At 41.5% G+C, this 19,046-nt stretch overlaps 1 protein-coding gene across 12 annotated transcripts in view; it reads left to right on the plus strand.

The window, feature by feature from the left end:
• Nucleotides 1-19,046, plus strand: part of FBXL17 (F-box and leucine rich repeat protein 17) — a 311,828-nt gene that overhangs the window by 108,637 nt on the left and 184,145 nt on the right. For 3 of the 12 annotated variants that reach the window (XR_012621550.1, XR_012621549.1, XM_074811927.1), the window contains exon 7: nucleotides 10,035-10,073. The exons of 8 other annotated variants lie outside the window; for them this stretch is intronic. Coding sequence is in view for 2 of the 4 variants with exons in the window: in XM_074811927.1 (XP_074668028.1) it covers nucleotides 10,035-10,073 (39 nt within the window). In the remaining 2 variants the exon portion in view is untranslated. Of the gene's footprint in view, nucleotides 1-5,469; nucleotides 5,653-10,034; nucleotides 10,074-19,046 lie in introns of those variants that run through there. One more of the 12 variants, XM_074811931.1, reaches the window with a different exon arrangement.

The following is a 19,046-nucleotide window of genomic DNA, read 5'->3' on the forward strand; positions in this document are numbered from 1 at the left end:
GGTTTTTTCCTGACAGTATAAGTCTCTGCATATTTGATGTGGAAATTATTTTAATAAAATTACATCTAAAATAAAAATGTATAAAGCTTTCAGCTTGCCTATATTTTTGCACTGGCAAAAATGTTCATTTTGTCTGGTGTCTACAAATGCTAACATAGCATCTTAGTATTCATCACCTTTGATCTGACTGAAGTGGAAATGTGCTTCAGGAGCACTGATACTTATTTGTGTCATTGTATATAATCTGGACTTGGGGATATAGTAGAGCCTTCCAGAAGAGTAACTGTACTTTTGTGTGATATTTGTCATGAATCATTCTAGGTGAATACTAGCATTTCTTAGTTCTAATTTAATGTCATCTTTCAGTGTTATCTGAAAGGTGATCTCCTTTGATCATAAAAAGTTACATAATGTAACACAAATTAATTTTACTTTTAAACTTACTTATTTTTTTGAATGTCATTCCTTTTAATTAAATTTATAAGAAAATTTGCTTTACCCTGCAGATGTGTTTTGTAAAATGATTCAAGGTTGACTATCACATTTTTTAAAATTTTGAAATAAAGCATAGAATTTGGACAAAGAACGATAATTGGCATGCTTTGAATTATGTCCTTTAAATTCTGGGTCTTTTTTTTTTAAGTGATTATGAAAAAATATATGAAAAAATAATACTTTGAGATTAGTCGAGTGGTGGGTTAATGTTGGTTGTCTGACAAATGCTTACCCAGCTGCTCTGTCACTCCTCCTCCCCACATCCCAAAAGGACAGGAGAAGAAGATGAAAAAACTCATGGGTTGAGATAAAGACAAAGAGATCACTCAGCAATTACTGTCATGGGCAAAACAGACTTGACTTGAGGCAGATTAATTTATTGACAATTAAAAACAGAGTGGGATAGTGAGGGAAAAAAAGGGCAAAAATAAACCACTTTCCCTTACCCTCCCCTTCTTCCTGGGTTCAACTTCAGTCCTTCATTCCCAAGTCATCTAACTCCTCCCCATGAAGGAGCTCAGTGTGGTGGGGAACAGGGGTTGCAGTCAGTTCGTAAGACTTCATCTCTGCCACTCCATCGTCACACTCTCCCTCTGCTCCAGCATGGGCTCTTTTTGTGGCAAGGTTTTGGGAGTGGGGTGACTTCTCTGAGAAAATGCCAGAAACTGCTCCTGTGTCAGACAGAGCCAGTTCCAGCTGGCTCCAAAACGGATCCGCTGCTGGCCAAAGCTGAGGCAATCAGTGATGTGGTAACATATTTAAGAATGGTAAAAAACACTGTGCCAAGGCAGCCAGGAGAGGGGAGTGAGAATATGTGAGAGAGACAGACAGTCAGTGAAAAAGGAGGAGGTGCTCCAGGCACTGAAGCAGAGATTCCTCTGCAGCCTGCAGTGAAGACCATGGTGACACAGGTTGTCCTGCTGCAGCCTGTGTAGGTCTGTGATGGAGCAGAATCACAGAATCATCTAGGTTGGAAAGGACCTTGAAGATCATCTAGTCCAACCGTTAACCTAGCACTGACAGATCCCAACTACACCATAACCCTCAGCGCTATGTCGACCCGACTCTTAAACACCTCCAGGGATGGGGACTCCACCACCTCCCTGGGCAGCCCATTCCAACACCTAACAACCCATTCTGTAAAGAAATACTTCCTAATATCCAGTCTAAACCTTCCCTGGTGCAACTTGAGGCCATTCCCTCTTGTCCTATCACTTGTTACTTGGTGAAAGAGGCTCATCCCCAGCTCTCTGCAACCTCCTTTCAGGTAGTTGTAGAGGGCGATGAGGTCTCCCCTCAGCCTCCTCTTCTCCAGACTAAACAACCCCAGTTCCCTCAGCCGCTCCTCGTACGACATGTGCTCCAGACCCTTCACCAGCTTCGTTGCCCTTCTCTGGACACGCTCGAGTAATTCAATGTCCTTTTTGTAGTGAGGGGCCCAAAACTGAACACAGTCATCGAGGTGCGGCCTCACCAGTGCCGAGTACAGGGGTAAGATCACTTCCCTGTCCCTGCTGGCCACGCTACTTCTGATACAAGCCAGGATGCCATTGGCCTTCTTGGCCACCTGGGCACACTGCTGGCTCATGTTCAGCCGGCTGTCAGTCAACACCCCCAGGTCCCTCTCTGACTGGCAGCTCTCCAGCCACTCCTCCCCAAGCCTGTAGCGCTGCTGGGGGTTGTAGCCGCAGATCCACTCTGTAGCCCATGGAGTACCCCTTACTGGAGCAGGTAGATGTGCCCTGAAGAAGCTGTGACCCCATGGAGAGCCCACACTGGAGCAGGTTCCTGGCAGGAACTGTGGCCCATGGAGAGGAGCCCATGCAGGAATGCATTTTCTGGCAGGTCTGTGACCCTGGGGGGGGACCCACACTGGAGCGGTCCATTCCTAAAAGATTATACCCTGTGGAAAGAACCCATGCTGGAGAAGTTCTTGAAGAACTACAGCCTGTGGGGAGGACTCACATTGGACAAAGTTGTGAAAACAATCTCCCATGGGAGGGACCCTGTACTGGAGCAGGGGAAGAGCATGAGGAGGAAGGAGTGGCAGAGACAAAGTGTTATGAACTGACCACAACCTCCATTCCCCATTGCCCTGAGCTGTTTCAGAGAAGGAGGTAAAGGAGTTGGGACTAAAGTTGAGCCCAGGAAAAAGGGAGAGGTGAGGTGTTTGAATTTCTTATTTCTCATCCTGCTCTGTTTAATTTGAAATAAATTAAACCAGTTTCTCCAAATCACGTCTGTTTTGCCTGTGATGGTAATTGGTGAGCAATCTCCCTGTCCTTATCTTGACCCCCAGGCCTTTTTCATCTTATTTTCTCCCCCTGTCCAGCTGAGGAGGAGGATCGAGGGAGTGGCTTGGTGGGCACCTGGCAACCAGCCAAGGTTAACTCACCATGGCTCTCCATGGACTACGTCCTTCACGAACTGCTCCAGTTTGAGTCTTTCCCATAGGATGCAGTTCTTCAACAACTGCTCCAACATGACTTCCTTCCATGGGGTACAATCATAAGGAACAGCCTGCTCCAAGCATGAGTCCCCCACAGGCCATGGTTTCTGACAGAAAACATGTTCCTGCATGGGCTTCTCTCCATGGGTTGCAGCTTCCCTCAGGGCACCTCCATCTGCTGCAACATGGGGCTCTCCACAGGTTACAGTGTGGCTATCTGCTGCAATGTGATCCTCCATGGGCTGAAGAGGGACAAGCTGCTTCACCATGCTCTCATCCAGGGGCTGCAGGTGAATCTTAACTCTGGTGCCTGGAGCACCTCCTCCCTCTCCTCCTTCTCTGACCTTGGTGTCTGCAGGCCTGTTTCTCTCACATTGTCCTCACTACTCTCTCACATTATGCTGTGCAGCATTTTTAAATTTTCTTAAATATACCTTCCTCGAGGTGCCATGTCATCTTGGCCATTCTTTATGATGATTTCTTTGACCTAAACATACAGAAAACAACAAAAAAAAACCCCAAACACTATTGTGTCTGTTAGCTATCGCTACTATTTGTATTCTTCCATAAATATCTCCAGTTTTATTCTTGTCATAGGTTAGCCTTGTCTAACAGCCAAACACCCACCTGGCCACTCATTCCCTTCTCGGCAGGACCAAAGGGAGAAAAAAAAAAAAAAAGCTCATGGGTTGAGGTAAAGACAAGGAGATCATTTACCAGTTACTGCTGAGGGCAAAACAAATTTGACTTGGGGAAAATTAGTTCTAATTAATTACTAGTTAAGATAGATTTGGGTAGTGAGAAACTAAAAGGCAAACATTAAAGCAACACCTTTCATGCCTCTTTCCCAGGCTTAACTTTACATCTTCACTCCCAAGTCCTCTACTGCCCTAAGCAGTAGAGGGCGATGGGGAGAGAGGTGTTACAGTCAGTACACAGTGATTCCTCTCTCCTGCTCCTTTCTTCTCACATTTCCTTTGCTCTGATGCAGGCTTTCCACAGGCCACAGCTCCTTTAGGAGTATCCATTTGCTCTGACGTGGGCTTATCTACACTCTGTAATGTAGGTGTCTGCTCCAGTGCCATGGAGCACCTCCACCTCCTCTGCCTTGAGCTTGGTGTTTGTACTTGCTGTTTCTCATGCTCTTTCTTTTCCCTTTTCCCCTCTCTGTGTGGTGTGGTTTTGGCATATTTTTGCCCTTTGTTAAGTATACTTTCCCAGAGGTGCCACCATCTTGGCTGAGGGGCTCAGCTGTGCCATGGGTCTGTTGGAGCCAGCGGTGTCTGGCATGGGACAGCCCTGATCTCTCCTCACCAAGACCACCCTGCAGCCCCCCTGCCACCACCTGGGCATCTGCACCCAGTACAGTGATTTTCATTTCACAACTAAGAACAAGTTACGGGAGGTCAGTTGTTTTTCCCAAACCAATTAAAAGGTGAAGTTGCATGATTCTTCTTACTATGGTTATCGAAACAGATAGGCTGTAATATTTCATCACAACGTTGAGGTAGCATTTATGCTGCAATGTTTTGAATTAGTAGACCTGGGAGTTGTCACTCATACCTTATTTCAGTGATGCGATATCTTACTAATTTAGTTTTTGTTCTCATTGCACAATACTGTGTGAGAATGACATCCTAGATGTCCAGTAATGCAAGATGAACTTGTGCAGAATCTAGTAGTGGCCGCACATTTGTGCTATTCTGTTATAACTTTGTTTTAAACGCTACGTTACTTTTCAGTCCAGCCTGCAAGTGCTTGGGAAAAAATCTGGGGTATGGTTCAACATATATATTAGCAGTTATCCCCCAAATCGCTATCCTTATCAGAGTTAGTAGTCCTTTCAGCATATAGTTATAAGTCCTGAACCCACTTTATAAAGGCTTCTGAGAACAGTTTCTTTGGCATTGTTATCAAATAAGTTAATTTTTACAAACATTTGATTGGAACAGATCACTCTTATACTGTCTGCAAAGTTTAACCAATGACAAAAATCAGAATGCATTTTCTATAATTAGGTGTAACTGCATTTAATGAGGTTTTAGCCTGCTAATTCTACTTCTGTCTATGACTGGTATTAAATAGTTTCTTAGGAATCATTTTCTGGTGGAAATGGATGTTATCAGAAAGAGTAAAACTTCCAAGCTAGTGACATGATTTGACACCCTTTTATCTTTCTTTACATACTTGAAAAGTGGGGAAAATAGTCCACTGTTGTCACACTGCTGAAATGTATGATAAACGAAGCTCTGTAAATAGTGAAAATACGAGGAGGGTGATTAAGTCTGACAATTCTCATGTAGAAAAGCTCGAGATGATAAATATCTCCTGTGATGAGTTATTAATGTAATGCAAGGGACTAGCATGAGCCTAAACAAATTTATGAGTTCTAGCATAATTTTGGAAGATAGGTATGAACTTGTTAAACCAAAGGAGAAATTGCATAGACATGGTTGCTAATAATTAAAAATGTCAGACTTGACACAAATGTGGCTTGACTCTTTTCTGTATGACATTCCTTGCAGAAATTAAGAAAGTGCAATGTTCCCTGAAGGCATAGAAGTGACAGTGTGTTGTAAGTCTGAGTCCTTAGTGCATCATGAAAACGGAAATGTTTTGTATGTTTATCATTTCTGTACAAATAAAATATTTGCAGTGTTATAATTTGAAGTAGTACAGAAAAATAAAAAATCCAACCTACTAATGCTCAGAAAATATGTAGTCCTTACTGCAATTACCACTGCATTTTGAGGTTACAACCAATATTTCACCATGCAGTCAGAAGAGACACAGTACTTGAAAAAGGACAGAAGAAAGGATGGCTTCTTAATGATTTACTGCACTGACTATATTGTTTAGAGTCTGTCAGCATATCCATTATAAATACCATTTGAAAGGAGCATAACCATGTTCTAAATTTACTTTAGGCTATTCCTTGCATGGGTTATAAGCTCAAAATTAGAATAATTTAGAAAAATTTTTTGCGGGATTTTTGTGTGTAAGTGAGCTTAAGACCCAGGTTATTGGTGGGATCATGCCACCATATAAACAGGAAATGTGTCAGATTCAGTATGCAAATTGTGTTCAATCCTGATCAGGTTAAGGCAATGATTCCCACTTTTTCTCTCATTAAAACCAAAGAAGGCTAGTATATGCTGAATTTTCTGTGATGTTAAATGTAGTTATTTTTGTGTATCTAGAATTCAAGATTAACCAGTAAGTACTGACTTGTAAAGATGAAAAATTAATGTGCCTTTGAGAAGTTGTAGTAAGCTTGAAGAGGAAGATGGTGATGAAATTGAAGTTGAGCTGACAGAATGAATGACTAGGTAGTTCTGGAACTGCCAGTAGTAATATAATGAGGTAAAAATAAGCAGCAACTCAAATTGAAAGTGGTGGTTTCTGTAGGGTATAGACAGTGAACGATGAGTGAGTGATGCAAAGAAAAAAAAAATTTAAAAGGCTAAACAGCGACTTACATTTGGATTGGAGTCTCATTGACTTCTCTGCATACCCTGTGATCATGATCTACTGCTTTTCACTGTGCCAGTAGGGATCTGGGACTCATACAGCTAACCTTCGCAGAAGCAGCGTGTTTCCAGGCCTCGCAGTTCTATACACACAGAGAAAACAGGAAGCACCCTACCCACTCATTAGATATAGCCTGAATTTTTCACTGGAAACCACTTTTATAATCTTTAGGGCTTTCTCTGGCATTATGTCACACCTGGAGTACTGTGTCTGTTTCTGGGCACCCCTCTACAAGACAGACGTGGACACACTGATGAGAGTCCTGCAAAGGGCCACAAATATGGTGAAGGGACTGGAGCAGCTTTCCTGTGAGGACAGACTGAGAGAGCTGGGACTGTTCAACCTGGAGAAGAGAAGGCTCATGAGGGACCTCATCAATGTGTGCAAATACCTGAAGGGAGAGTATAGAGGAAATGGCTCCAGGTTCTTTTCAGTGGTGCCCAGTGACAGGACCACAGACAATGAGCACACATGGAAACACAGGAGGTTCCCTCTGAACAGTAAGAAACACTTTTTCTGTATGAGGTTGAGGAAGCACTGGCACAGGTTGCCCACAGAGGCTGTGGAGTATCCCTCCTTGGAGAACAGGGCTCTAGGTGGCCTTACTTGAGCAGGAAGTTGGATCAGATGACTTCCAGAGGTCCCTGCCAACCTCATCCATTCTGTGAGTCTAACACTTACTGTTAGAGATAGTTCATGTTTTGATTGTTTAGTTAAGAAAACTGGAGGTTTTAACTGAGCTTCACTGTAGCAGCCATCTTCCTTGCTGGCTTCCAGTTTTTCAAGGTTTGTCATGATGTGCTTGAACAGACAATTACCTCCTGGTTCTGGAAAATGTATGGGCCAAGCAGGACCTAGAGAAGGTCCTCAAGGAATGTAAGACATTGACGTCGTCATGGATGTTATTGCTTACAGTGATGAGTGAGAAAAAGTTGGTTTCTGTTCTCATTCTTTTCCTGTCTCGCCCAGTAACAATTACCTCCTCCTACTCTGTCTTATTTCTTGTCTTTCCTTTTCCTCCTCTTCAGATTTCATCTTATAAGAGTCTAATTTATCTAGCCAATGGTATTTAACAGATCATTGTGAGCCTGGGGTAGTGGGAGAGTTAAGAGCAATGCCAAAAGCTGTGCTCTGGAACAGGTTTGCCAGGTTGCACTCAATCCAGACTGTGGTCTGTAGTCTGGTACTGTTGCAACAAGATTGACAGCATTGTTTCCAAAGTCAGAGACTGTTTTGGACTTTCAACATAGTATGCTGTGTTTTCTGGATGGGTAATAAAAGGTTTTTGCCTTTGTGTAGGCATGCTAAAGGCATTGAATAAATGAATGTTTCCTATCTAGGGAAGTCTAAGTCTAGGTAAGTTACATCTAGGCAAGTTTCTAAATCTGTTACTATAATTAGCTTCAGGACTAACATATGGGACAGTAGTATTTTTTTAGTTAAAGACACACTATGTTCCAGTTTCAGACCTTACCAAGAGTTAGGCATGCTAAACCCTCTGTGCCAAAACCTGAGGCTGTATGCAGCATCTGAAAAGCCTGGTTGCAAGAAAGATGCAGTCATTTGCTGCTTGCTGACCCGGCCCAGTGCAGAGTAGAACAGAACCCAAAGGCTGATTTTGGTTGTACACCTATTATTAAACAATGAGATTTCGTTTATAAAACTGAATTTTGAAGTCATGGATGTGTACAGTGAATTCTCTGTTAATTGTTCTGCTCTTCTCTGATTCTTTCCTGCTACAAATTACTATTAGCTAAACTTTGTTAAGAATTATGCAGTACTGCTAGTGCATGATGCTAAGCTCCTTGAAAGTCTTTTTCAACACTACTGAAGTTGCACAGTTACTTTAATTCAGAGACTCAAACATGAGTTGATTTAAAACAAACAAACAAGAAGCATACTGGATTGGAAGAATACTGAGAAAAATTGGATTTTGTCAATACTAGGAGGAGTCAAAATGCCCTTTATAGTTCTCAATTAATTTTACACTTGGTATGTGATATAAAATGCATTCATTTAGACGTATCTTCAGAATGTTTAAAAATCAAACATCGGTTGTGCTAATCTAGCAAACTTAATTTTGTATGTTTTTGATTACTGTAACTGAGAAGATACCTGTTTATATAATTGAGAGTAAAAACCAGTCTTGACGTATTTATTTCCTTACTAGAATCTTGTCATGTAAATTTTACTGACAAAGTCTAGGTATCATTCTATTGTAGAAGTTGCTTTTCCATGCTGATCTTGGCAGCTATCTATCAACAAGGCTTAACAATGAGCTGTATATACAATATTACTAAGCAAGACCTGTCAGATGGCATTCAAATATTCATGCTGTCTTTTCAGGTATTGAAAGTACTTTCCTACTGTGAATAAAGTGCTTAAAGGAGAAGGTCTTACCTTCAGAATTTTATAGCTGTATGGTTTACAAACTACGTATTTCTTTTGGCTGCTAGCTTTCAATGGTTTCTTTTTCTATGCATCTGTATGCAGTGGTTCTGGGTTTTTTTTAAGTGATGCTTCCAATTTTTACATATATAGGCTATATTGAGAGAATGCCTTTCCTCAGGTATTCGATATAGGCTAGATGTTTTGTTATACTTGCATTTTAAAAACTGCAGAAAAACTAAAAGCATGAAATAGTTTTGTTAAAGATTCAGATGATTAATAGTGTATTATGACTATATTTGTTGTGTTTACTGATATATGACCCAATTCACTAAAAATAGTTTATATAGATAGTGTGAATCTGTAGTTATTTAGACTCTTCTTGTATTAAACACATGTAAATTATATTTCTGGGTTCTAACAATGCTTAAAACTTTTAGCTAATAGAACAGAAATGTAATTGATCATTTAGACTTTAAAGAAAGTGTTTCTGTAGTATGTATTGCAAACTGTAGTCCCATTTCTGCTTTCAGACATATCAATTGGCTTAGAAAGTTTATGCTATCCTTTAGCATTTCAGCAGGGGAAAAATAAAAAGAGTGTGCACAAGCTTTCCTCCATTAGTTGTCTTCTAGCCTGGGAGACTGTGGCTGGAATTTAAAATTGTATTAGACTCCCCTGGGGCAACCAAACAAGAAGGAAAATACATTCTGTGCAACATAGTTGTGCTCAGTGGTCTCCATTTGGACTGTTTTCCTGTCTGTTTCTGGTCTCTCTGATTACAGTAGCAGTAGAATTACCAATATTTGTTGTAGCTTGGAGCTGATAGTAATGGACATTCCTGATTTTACATAATAGCAATAGTAGTTCAGAAATTTCAGGTTACTTCCAACCCTCAATTCATCATTGAACCACAAAAATCCATTTTATTTTAGTACTCTATAAACTTCTGGGGCATAACAATGTTTTTTAAAGATTCAACATTCAGAATTCAAAAAAAGAATTGAAATAACAACTGGAAACTCGATTTTCTTGTAATAGCTTACTTTTCCAAACATTACTTGAAAAGGCTCTTGCCTTTAGATAGATGCACCTCTTAAACTTCAAATCATCCCACTTGTAGTATCAAGTAATCATTTTTACAAATCATATTTTATTACATTTTCTGCAGCTTAGTGAATTGCAGTCTACATGCATTACATTTCAAAGAGTGAGTATAATACAGAAATATTCTTTAGACAACTCATCAGGCTAATCTCTGCTGTATTCCCTCTTCTCCTTACCTGTAATGCTAAACGATTATCTTAAATATGTGCTCTAAGCAAAAGGATAAAAGTTCTTACTTTGAAGGAATTCTTGTGTCATTCTCTCCTAAAAAATGTGTTTGGTTACTCTAGTTACTGTATAATTGGTGTAACAAAACATACTTCATCACTGTCCTTGACAGATTTCATTTTTTAAATAAAACATTGTCTTGTTTTGAAATAACTTATTACAGTATTGAAGGCTATTAAGAATTTGCTTAAATATTTAAAATCTTGAGGTCAAATTTTAAAATAAACATCTCAGAAGAATTTTCAATAGCGCATATTCAATAGCACTTTTTTTCTTGCCTGTAACATTGTTTTGATTCTTTGCTTTACTATATAGTATATGTAGCTTAGTAGTCAATACTGTTGAATATTTGATGAATAAAATTTACAAAAATGTTTCCTGATTAGCCCTGATCTAAATGGTGATATATTAATATATCTATGAATCTAAATGCCTATGAGTTTTATGAAATAAATAAGGTGAAGCAATGTGAAAATTATGGTTGTTCTTAGAAAGCAGCACAAAAGTTAGAGTTTGAATTTTCACTGCTATAGCCATTTTTTGCTAACATACCAATCATAAAACTTATAAATCGGCGTTTATTATATATTTTTCTGAAAATTATGGAGAGCGTGGTCTCTCCAAGGACTGTTCCAAACAATGAATGTTCCATACAATGAATGTACAAAACTGTACTGTAGCCTGTAGTAGCATAAAATGTGTACCTTTTAGAAATTAAAGGAATATGCTGTTTTCACATAGATTTGATTTTGATTTTTCCTTTTTTTGTAAAATAGTTTTCCATAATTTTGCCTTAGAAATGGCTGTAAGTGAAGGGTAGACTTTGTAAAAAACCTCCTTGAAGCATTTTTTTTATATTGTCTGCCAAAATGGAAACTGCCAGGAGAGAAATAATAACAGGTGCTGATTATTTTTCCTTCTCTAGGTCTTGCCCTAGATCCTTTAATTTACAGGCTTATCAGAACAATAATTATTGTTTATTCAGTTTTTACTGGCTTCAGTTCAGATTTAATTGTTTGCACATCTAATGATCACAAAATTTAGCCTTTAAGTTCTCTAAGTTTGTCCTGAATTTCTGTAAAATTTTTTCCATTTGTATAAAGAGCATACTGTATAGGCTTTTCAAGTTTTCTTTTAGTGCATAGATCTCTTTCAGAACAGAGATGATTAACATGGTTATAAAGCATTATTCAAAACGAACAATGGACTTTTTCCTGGTAAATTTGGACTCTTCAAACAAGTAACCATGCTTGACGGAAGAATTATATCAGGAATTAAACCATGTTGTGTTGGAGATAGTTTCATGATGTTAAAAATAAAAATTCACTCTGTGATCTCGAGATCACAGGCTAGAGTTGCACCTTGGCAGGAGCTGTGTGATATGTATGAAGGAACTGGCATGGCCTTAAGGCTACTTAGCTGCCCTCAACCACTCTGAATGTTATAGGTTACAGTGACATTATCTGATAGTATTCTATTAAGTTCATCTTTGGACAGTTTTTGCTCTCTGGTACTTGGCTTTTTCAGGCTGTCTTCATGCACTGTTCAAGTGCTCACAGCACCTTCACTTAATTGTCTGTCTCTTAAAAAGAGTTCACTTAACAGTGATCATCCTTTCCAATTTGTTTAGACATTGCCCTTTATTTGTCTTTGTTATTTTCTTTATTGTTTGTATTTTGGGTCAAGCCTGTATCTCCTGTCTGTACAGCATTTAACACAATCTTCAGCCCAATCTTCATGTTGGCAAGACAGTGCTCCAGTTGTATGCCCTAGCTAGTGAGGGATGAGAAGGCAGGCGGCCATGCCTCTATGTCTTAGTGAATTTATCCTTGCAGTCAGAAGCTGTGATTCCAGACACTGCATTATACTGTCAAACAGTGGATGAACAAAACTGGTGTTGTACTATAGTTCACTATAGTACATGATTTTCAAGTACCCATTTCCCTAGGCATTCCCAATGCGTATTTTTGCAGTCCATAGATCCCAAGACAAGGACTCAAAAAATGAGCTTACAGCTAAAATATGTCACTGGATCGTCAACTTAATTTCAGGAAATTATTTTATCACACTTCGCTTTCAAGCTTCATTTTACATAGATACTTCGAGTATTCAAAGGGTAAAATAAAATATTGTAGAGCAAAGTAAAGCTTCTCTTGAGACTGCAAATTTTGTTAGTCATTGTATCGGGAGTAAAGGCCTTATAAGCATGTAATGTTCTCTGTATACTCCCTATTGCCTGTCACAGTCTTTTTCAGCAAATGCCTTGAAAATAGTGGTATTAAATAGACACGTGCATCAAAGTAACTTTTGTTATACTTAAGTTATACGGTCATATAAAGATTCATATATATTGTTCAATTGCATCTTAAAAAGGCTACAGGAAAAGCAAATAGTTAATTTTTCTAGGTGCTTTGAATGAGCATCAGCTCTCAGTTTACAGTATCTTAACATCCACTGGTGGTATAATTTAGATAAGCAACCCAGCTTTGTTCAAGTTAAAAACACACCATTTGAATAGCATTGCACTTGTAAATGTCTAGACGAGTTACATGAAAATCTCTTCAGTTTTGGAAACAGAAATTCTTTCAACAAATATACACAATGTTAATTACTTTTACAAATTACTTTCAGAATGTGAGACTTGCATGTGATTTGAACCATTATTTTTACTCACATGGTGTTTTACAATTTTTACCATAAAGGTTTCATTATCTAATGTAATATTTTAATGTTTCCTGAAATGTCAAGATACCTTTTTTTCACTGAAATATGAAATACTGTATAACATCCATATACATAAATATATATACATCCATGCATGTTGTGCACAATTTGTTTTGGAACTTTGAAGTGAATTTTTGTACAGAATTTTCCATAAAGACTGAATGTTCAAACATAAGAGGAGAAGTTTTACTGATAAATGCAGAGTGTCAAGACTTTTAAGGTCATACATCAAGATGAAATAGTATTCTAGAGGTATTAGATTAAAGCTAATATTAATATTAGTATTATTATTAATATTCCAATTTATGAATTTGTTTTCAGTCTTAGAAAATTGATGTGATTTCCCCAAGATCATTGTAACATTACTTTTAAAATCAAGATTAAAATTCTACAAGAAATTAATTTCACTGTTTTTCCACATGTACGTTGCTAGTAGCTGTCCATGTCTATCTCATGAAGTAATCCTAAAACAGGATACCCTGTAATTTCCCATTAACAATCATGGGTATTCTGATGAATGGCATAGCAGAAAGATCAGAATATTTTATTTTTTTGTCATCTCAACTTTGACATCACTCAGTAATTGCCTGCAGAGAAGAGGAAGGGGTGATTAAAAACAAGGAGACAGTTCCAATACCTGATGTAAAATCCCACTGTTAGGAATTGATAAACATTCACATGCATGGGAAGTTTAGACTGTGTCTGTATAAAACTAGATATTCATATTACTACTTATAAAACAGGGACTCTGAACCAGAGGACAGGTGAAAATGTGAATTGTCAGAAAAAAAACTCTTCAATTATGGTAATAGTGAAGGACACAGATGTTTGTTTGGGACACAGTATTTGGGAGATTGGATGGTGTAGAGTATTTATAACATTTGTCACTTCATTATAGTATATGATTTAAGACAATAATTTTAATTCCAGCTTTCACTCATGATTTCCAAGTGTTAAATGCTGTTCTGCTGTAACAGCATGAAAAGGTGATTGAGAATCCCCTATTTTTACTTTATATTTGTGTGGGAAATGATAGAGGTGATGATTTGTCTAGTTGCTCTCCTGTAGTTAAATTTATAGAGAAAAGATAAATCTAGTAATTGTTGATTAAACTACAAAAGAAAGCATGTTTATAACCCTGAAGAACCATTATCTCAGTTGCTGAGAAGACGGGCTCCGAAGCAGAGGACAGTGGTGGGGGACCCTCCTCAAAGCATCAAAAACCCACGGCAAAACCACAAGATGCGAAGGCAGAAGCCCAGGGAAGGGGGAGAGCCCCAAGTCGCCCCCACCCCGAGCGGGAAGAGCGAGATTCTGCTAATGAGGACAGCGGTGAGTCAGAATGGGCGGAGACTGGAGTGGTGACACCAAACGCCCCTCACGTACAAGAGCATCCCCCAGGGAGCGCGAGCGACCAGGAGCGCGGCAAACAGGGCGTGGCGCGTCAGAAGGTTGAGGTGCGACAGTTTGCACGGCACTTTGCACGGACAGGGCACAGTCCTTCTCCGGGGTCTACAGCTTATCTGAGCTAGTTTCATCTTATCGTCCTCCACGAGTAGACTGAACCATGCTCTCCACTTGCGTCAAAACCACCACCAGAAAGAACGTGGCAACCCAGATGGAGCTGCCACGCAAACATGCAGCGGTCCAGGTCCCAAGTTGCAGGGAGTGTCTGAGCCTGTCAATCCTGCCGGAGGGCAGCAGTGACAAGACCCGTGTGTGCTGTGATGAGCTGGATGACCTGCTCAGCCTGGTGGAGGAACTCAGAGAAGAGGTTGAAAGATTAAGAATTGTTAGCGAGTGCGAAAGGAAATTGATTGGTAGAGTAGCACCTTGGCACCCATGAAACAAAAGGAGCAAATAGAGGCTCCAAAAGAGCCAGGCGATCCCTCACCCTCTTGCTACCAGGCAGAAGGAGAGGACCTAAGAGATGGGGGAGGCTGGAAACAGGTCCCTGCTCAGGGAGGCAGGAAAATCCTCTCCCGACCTCCCTCACCTACCGTGGTGTCCCTTCACAATAGATTTGGGGCCCTGGAACTTGTCAATGAAGAGGAGAAGGATGAAGAAAATGAGTCAAACAAGGAGGAAGACGAAGGTCCACCAAGGCCGTGTCTCTCTAGACCAGGTATTAAAACGAATTCTGAAAAGAACCGCAGAAGAGTCATTGTAGTGGGTGACTCCGTTCTGAGGAGTGTCGAAGGCCCAATATGCAGACCGGACCCACTTCACAGGGAAGTCTGCTGCCTCCCTGGGTCCCGTATCAAGGATCTCACAGCAAAACTCCCCTCTCTAGTGAGACCTAAGGACTACTACCCTCTCCTGGTTTTTCAAGTAGGTAGTGACGACATTACTAGGAGAAGTCCTAAAGCAGTGAAGAGAGATTTCAGATCCTTGGGGAAAGTGATTAAGGGGTTGGGGGCACAAATTGTGTTCTTCTCCATCCCTTCAGTTGTGAGGATGGATGAGGAAGAATACAGGAGAACTCAACAGATGAACTTGTGTCTCCGAGACTGGTGCTACAGTCAGGGCTTTGGATTTTTCAATCATGGGTTGGTATACAGGACGCCAGACATTTTGACATCACATGGGATGCACCTGTCCCAGAGGGGGAAGAGGATCTTGAGGCAGGAGTTATCTGGGCTCATTGAGAGAGCTTTAAACTAGATTTGAAGGGGGAAGGGGACAAAACACCAGCCCATCTGAAGTGCATGTATACCAATGCACACAGCATGGGTAACAAACAGGAGGAGCTTGAAGCCATGATGCAGCAGGAAAATTATGATGTAGTGGCTATAACAGAAACATGGTGGGATGTCTCCCATGACTGGAGTGTGCCAACTGATGGCTACAAGCTCTTTAGGAGGGATAGATAAGGAAGGAGAGGTGGTGGAGTGGCGCTGTATGTTAGGGACTTTTATGATTGCTTTGAGTACAAGTGTAGTGAAGACAGGGTGGAGTGTCTTTGCATTAGAATCAGGGGGAAGGCCAACAGGGCAGATGTTGTAGTGGGAGTCTACTATAGGCCACCCACCCAGGACGAGAGGTGGATGAAATATTCTATAGGCAGATAGGAGAAATCTCACTATCGCTTGCCCTTGTTCTTGTGGGAGACTTTAACTTCCCCGACATCTGCTGAAAATACAACACAGCAGAGCGGGACCAGTCCTGGAGATTCCTGGAATGTGTGGGAGATAACTTCCTGACACAGCTGGTGAGTGAACCGACCAGAGAAGGTGCCCTGCTGGATCTCCTCTTTGTGAACAGAGAAGGACTGGTGGAGGATGTGGCGGTTGGAGGACAACTATGGCACAGCGGCCATGAAATTATATAGAGTTCTCTATTCTTAGAGAGGCCAGGAGAGGGGGCAGCAGAACTGACATCCTGGACTTCAAAAGGACTGACTGTCTTGCTTGAAAGGATCCCTTGGGAGACGATCCTGAGGGGTATAGGGGTCCAGGAAGACTGGACACTCTTTAAGAAGAAAGTCTTAATGGCTCAGGAGGAGGCTATTCCCAGGTGCTGAAAAGAAGCCGGTGACAGAGAAGACCACCCTTGCTGAACAGGGAGCTTTGGCTGGAACTCAGGGAGAAAAAGAGAGTTTATGGACTTTGGAAGAAGGGGCTAGCCACTCACAGTGATTACAAAGAGGCTGTGAGGCTATGCAGGGTGGAAATCAGGAGGTCTAAAGCCCAGCTGGATATTAATCTGGCTTCAACAATCAAGGACAAGAAGAAATGTTTCTATAAGTGTGTCAGCAGCAAAAGAAAGACCAGGGAGAGCCTCCATCCCCTGCTAGATGCAGGAGGAAACATGGTAATGAGTGATGGGGAAAAGGCTGAGGTGCTTAATGCCTTCTTTGCCTCAGTCTTTAATAAAAAGACTAGTTGTCTTGAGGGAATTCAGCCTCCTCAGCCAGAAGACAGAGACTGGGAGAACGACCCCCCCCCAATCCAGGAGGAGACAGTCAGTGACCTACTGCATCACATAGACACAAGTCTATGGGACTGGATGGGATACACCCGAGGGTGCTGAAGGAGCTGGCTGGGGTGCTCGCCAAGCCGCTTTCCATCATTTACCAGCAGTCCTGGCTGACCGGGGAGGTCCCGACAGATTGGAAACTGGCCAATGTGACGCCCATCTATAAGGAGGGTTGGAAGGATGATCCAGGAAATTACAGGCCTGCCAGCTTGACTTTGGTGCCTGGGAAGCTGATGGAGCAGCTCATCCTGAGTACCATCACACAACACATGCAGGACAACCAGATGATCAGGCCCAGTCAGCATGGGTTTATGAAAGGCAGGTCCTGCTTGACAAACCTGATCTCCTTCTACGACAGGGTAACCTGCTTATTGGATGAGGGAAAGGCTGTGGATGTAGTTTACCTTGATTCAGTAAGGCCTTTGACACCGTTTCCCACAGCATTGTCCTGGCAAAACTGGCTGCTCGAGGCTTGGATGATTACACACTTTGCTGGTTAAAAAACTGGCTGGATGGCCGGGCCCAAAGAGTTGTGGTGAACAGAGTTAAATCCAGTTGGCGGCCGGTCACGAGTGGTGTCCCCCAGGGCTCGGTTTTGGGGCCACTCCTGTTTAACATCTTTATTGATGATCTCAACGAGGGGATCGAGTGCACCCTCAGTCAGTTTGCAGGTGACACCAAGTTGGGTGGGAGTGTTGATCTGCTCGAGGGTAGGGAGGCTCTGCAGAGAGACCTGGACAGGCTGGAGCGATGGGCTAAGGCCAACTGTAGGAGTTTCAATGCGGCCAAATGCCGGGTGCTGCACTTGGGCCACAACAACCCCCAGCAGCGCTACAGGCTTGGGGAGGAGTGGCTGGAGAGCTGCCAGTCAGAGAGGGACCTGGGGGTGTTGACTGACAGCCGGCTGAACATGAGCCAGCAGTGTGCCCAGTTGGCCAAGAAGGCCAATGGCATCCTGGCCTGTATCAGAAATAGCGTGGCCAGCAGGGACAGGGAAGTGATCTTACCCCTGTACTCGGCACTGGTGAGGACGCACCTCGATGACTCCTGTGTTCAGTTTTGGGCCCCTCACTACAAAAAGGACATTGAATTACTCGAGCGTGTCCAGAGAAGGGCACCGAAGCTGGTGAAGGGTCTGGAGCACATGTCGTACGTGGAGCGAGGAGCAGCTGAGGGAAGTGGGGTTGTTTAGTCTGGAGAAGAGGAGGCTGAGGGGAGACCTCATCGCCCTCTACAACTACCTGAAAGGAGGTTGCAGAGAGCTGGGGATGAGCCTCTTTCACCAAGTAATGAGCGATAGGACAAGAGGTAATGGCCTCAAACTGCACCAGGGAAGGTTTAGACTAGGTATCAGAAGTATTTCTTTGCAGAACGGGTTGTTAGGCGTTGGAATGGGCTGCCCAGGGCAGTGGTGGAGTCCCCATCCCTAGAGGTGTTTAAGAGTTGCTTTGACATAGCGCTTAAGGATATGGTGTAGTTGGGAACTGTTAATGTTAGTTTAACAGTTGGACCAGATGATCTTCAAGGTCCTTTCCAACCTAGATGATTCTGTGATTCTGTCAATTTTATGCTGCTCATCAGTGTATATAACATGTTTGCTAGGATATGTAAATCTTATCTTTCTTGGAATTACAGCAGACTTGCTCTATTACAGGGACCTGATGCTGCTGAATAGTGATAACCTTAAGTATTGTCTGTTAATTGCACATTCTTTCGTTGTTATATGTTTCTCAAGATTTATGTACAGTAAAGCATGGATACTTTAATGAATAGAAATGGATGTGCCAGATTGCACTTTCACCTTTCTATTTTCACATCGTTCGGACAGGATGGGTGTCAGGACAAAGTCTTTACATTGTAGGTGCTATAATTTTGTTGGCATCAACTTCAACAAATGATTAGGGGATACTTGTTAAAATTGCACATACTCTGTTTTAGGTGCCCTTTCTGCCCTTTAGGAAAGTTTAATATATCCTGTGGGTACTATTGTAGGGAATACTTCTTTTGTAAGGACTTTGTGTACTATGGTTGCTCTTAAGTGGTAGGAGACAAGGTGATGAGCAAGCACAACAAAGTAAATCTACCGTGTTATTTTTTCATCTCTTGTTGGTCTGCCAGGTCAAGCTTAGATCAGCCCTCACAGTCT

Source organism: Strix aluco, chromosome Z (genome assembly GCF_031877795.1).
Source record: "Strix aluco isolate bStrAlu1 chromosome Z, bStrAlu1.hap1, whole genome shotgun sequence".
Taxonomy (NCBI): domain Eukaryota; kingdom Metazoa; phylum Chordata; class Aves; order Strigiformes; family Strigidae; genus Strix; species Strix aluco.